Here is a 2,121-nt window from a genome sequence, read left to right as displayed (position 1 = left end):
AGTGGTGAGGGGTGCACATAGGCTCTGGGGAGGGCATGCACGGCTCAGGTTACCCTGACAGGAGGGAGCAAGATGTGAAGGAACGGGATGGTTGGTGTGGGGGTGCAAGGCCCAAAAAAAGCCACCAATGTCTTCCACACGTGAGGGCGGGAGGCCTCAGCTGTGGCGGGGACCCTGAGTGCAGTCCTTTCACATTCTAACCTGCCGACGCCAGGACATCCAGCATGGGCAGAGGGGTAAGTTCTCTTTATTTAGTTACAGAAAACATACAGAAATTGTTCTTCTCTTGATGTTTTTGTTATAACACGCAAACATTTGCTTCCCGTCGTAACTGAATGGATGAACATGACTCAGTTTTCTGTGTTCCTACTGTGGCTTATATACAGTAACAGCATATGGCATGGACATGCATCATGGAAAACTACTGAGATTTTTTGTGCGTCTGCAGGGCTTGATCGCTCAGAATGCTGCTGTTTTCTTTTAAAGACAGTAAGAACTCGGGATGATAGCTTTGATTCCTCAATAAGTTTTGTTCCCGGCTTGCTGTTTATTTGGGTAATTACGCAATTTAGTTTTTTATTCTCTCCGTCAGGCCCATTCCATTTAGCTTTATGGGAGGATAGGGTGGTAATCTTTCTCACACACAGTGGGGGGAAATTGCTATGCCAAACACATTTAAGGCACTCCACCGGCTCTCTGCTCCCTCTTTGGCTCTTTCTGATTACTTTTTCACTGTGTCACTCGCTCGTACTCTCCTCCTCAGTCTCTCTGTGTAACCCTCCTTCACTGACATGCACACATGCTGCTAAGAGGAGACTGACAGCAGCAGATGATTTTCATGATGCACCATTCTTCCAACTGCTCATGACACACACACACACACACACACACTCTCTCTCTCTTGCACAAATGACTAACTCCCACTATGAGAAAAATATTTTCTCTTCAATATTCAGTGAATGGTTTACCAATAGTGCCAGGAGATTGAAATGAACCAGCACACACAGAGTCCATTGTGTTCACATTGGCGCTTTTAATATGTTGCTATGAATGTAAATGGCTAGGCACAATGTGGCCACAAGCATGCGACTTCCCTTACTTATTTTCCACGGAGGTTTGGGATGATGTATCGTAATATCTCCCCCCCCCCCACCACCTCCCCAGTGTGGTGCCGATGGAGGGAAGGCGAAGAAGAAGGAAAGGGACTTGGATGAGCTGAAGAAGGAGGTGTCCTTGGTAAGAAAAACAAGCTGTCACTGCTCCAACCCACACTCACTCTGCACAATGATTGATTCCATTGCTACTGCTCCCAAATGTTCCCCAAACAATGTTACGCCAAAGACACCAGGATATAAATGAAAACAGTGGCCCAAAAACAAAATGGCAATCCAACCTGTTTAGTGGAGTCAGTTGTAGATGAGTTCTAAGCCAACCTGTCCTCTCCTATCTATTCTACCACCCTCTGGCTGCTCTTCTTTGTACTCAGAAAGACACTGAATAATTTGTGGGCCACCAGCAGTGTAGTGCAGAGTTTTTGTCTTGTGCATAGCTGTATCCCTTTGAGGTGCTGTCAAAACGCAGCCAAGCAATGCCCATGAAAACTGGGGTGTGTTTTTTATCTCTGATAAAGCAGCTCTTGTCAATTATCAAGTTGGCCTGCGACTGATTAAAGAAAAAGATTCCTTGGATGCTGTCAGCACTTAGAAGTAGTTTGGGGACTAAAGTGCTGTATTTTGCTTTCATCAGTCTGCCTTGTGTACTTCTTCAGTTAGTGATTTCCTGCATCACAAATCCTCTAAACAGGTGTAAGGGCATATGAATACAGCTTAACTTGCAAACTGTTTCGTGAACACTGGGCATATTGTTGTTGGTTGTGGCCAAATCACTTGCAGCTACATTTCCTCGTGGTCCGCTGAGGCAACTGTTAGTGAAGAAACTGGTGGATTTCTTGCTGTCTTATTGTTGTGTGAAGAAAGCAGCCCTTTGTTCTGTGGGACTGACACCATCCTGACAGCTGGTAGCTGGAATGTCTGTTGCTACAGTATCAAACTCCATTTTAGCTGGCATTCGGCCAGTCACACAAGAATAATAATACAAATATGCCCCTAAACAACAGAATGA

The 2,121-nt window shown here is 45.3% G+C and overlaps 1 protein-coding gene across 2 annotated transcripts in view; it reads left to right on the top strand.

Moving 5' to 3' along the window:
* Window positions 1-2: 2 nt before the first annotated feature.
* The window catches only part of atp1a2a (ATPase Na+/K+ transporting subunit alpha 2a), a 45,908-nt gene continuing 43,789 nt past the window's right edge, over window positions 3-2,121 (top strand). For both annotated transcript variants that reach the window (XM_032532427.1, XM_032532426.1), the window contains exons 1-2: window positions 3-236; window positions 1,165-1,236. In XM_032532427.1, coding sequence (XP_032388318.1) covers window positions 225-236; window positions 1,165-1,236 — 84 coding nt within the window. In that variant the 5' untranslated portion in view covers window positions 3-224. The remainder of the gene's footprint in view (window positions 237-1,164; window positions 1,237-2,121) is intronic.

Source organism: Etheostoma spectabile, chromosome 12 (assembly GCF_008692095.1).
Source record: "Etheostoma spectabile isolate EspeVRDwgs_2016 chromosome 12, UIUC_Espe_1.0, whole genome shotgun sequence".
NCBI lineage: Eukaryota > Metazoa > Chordata > Actinopteri > Perciformes > Percidae > Etheostoma > Etheostoma spectabile.
The sequence above is the reverse complement of the archived record's forward strand: the minus strand, read 5'-3'. Positions and strand labels throughout refer to the sequence as shown.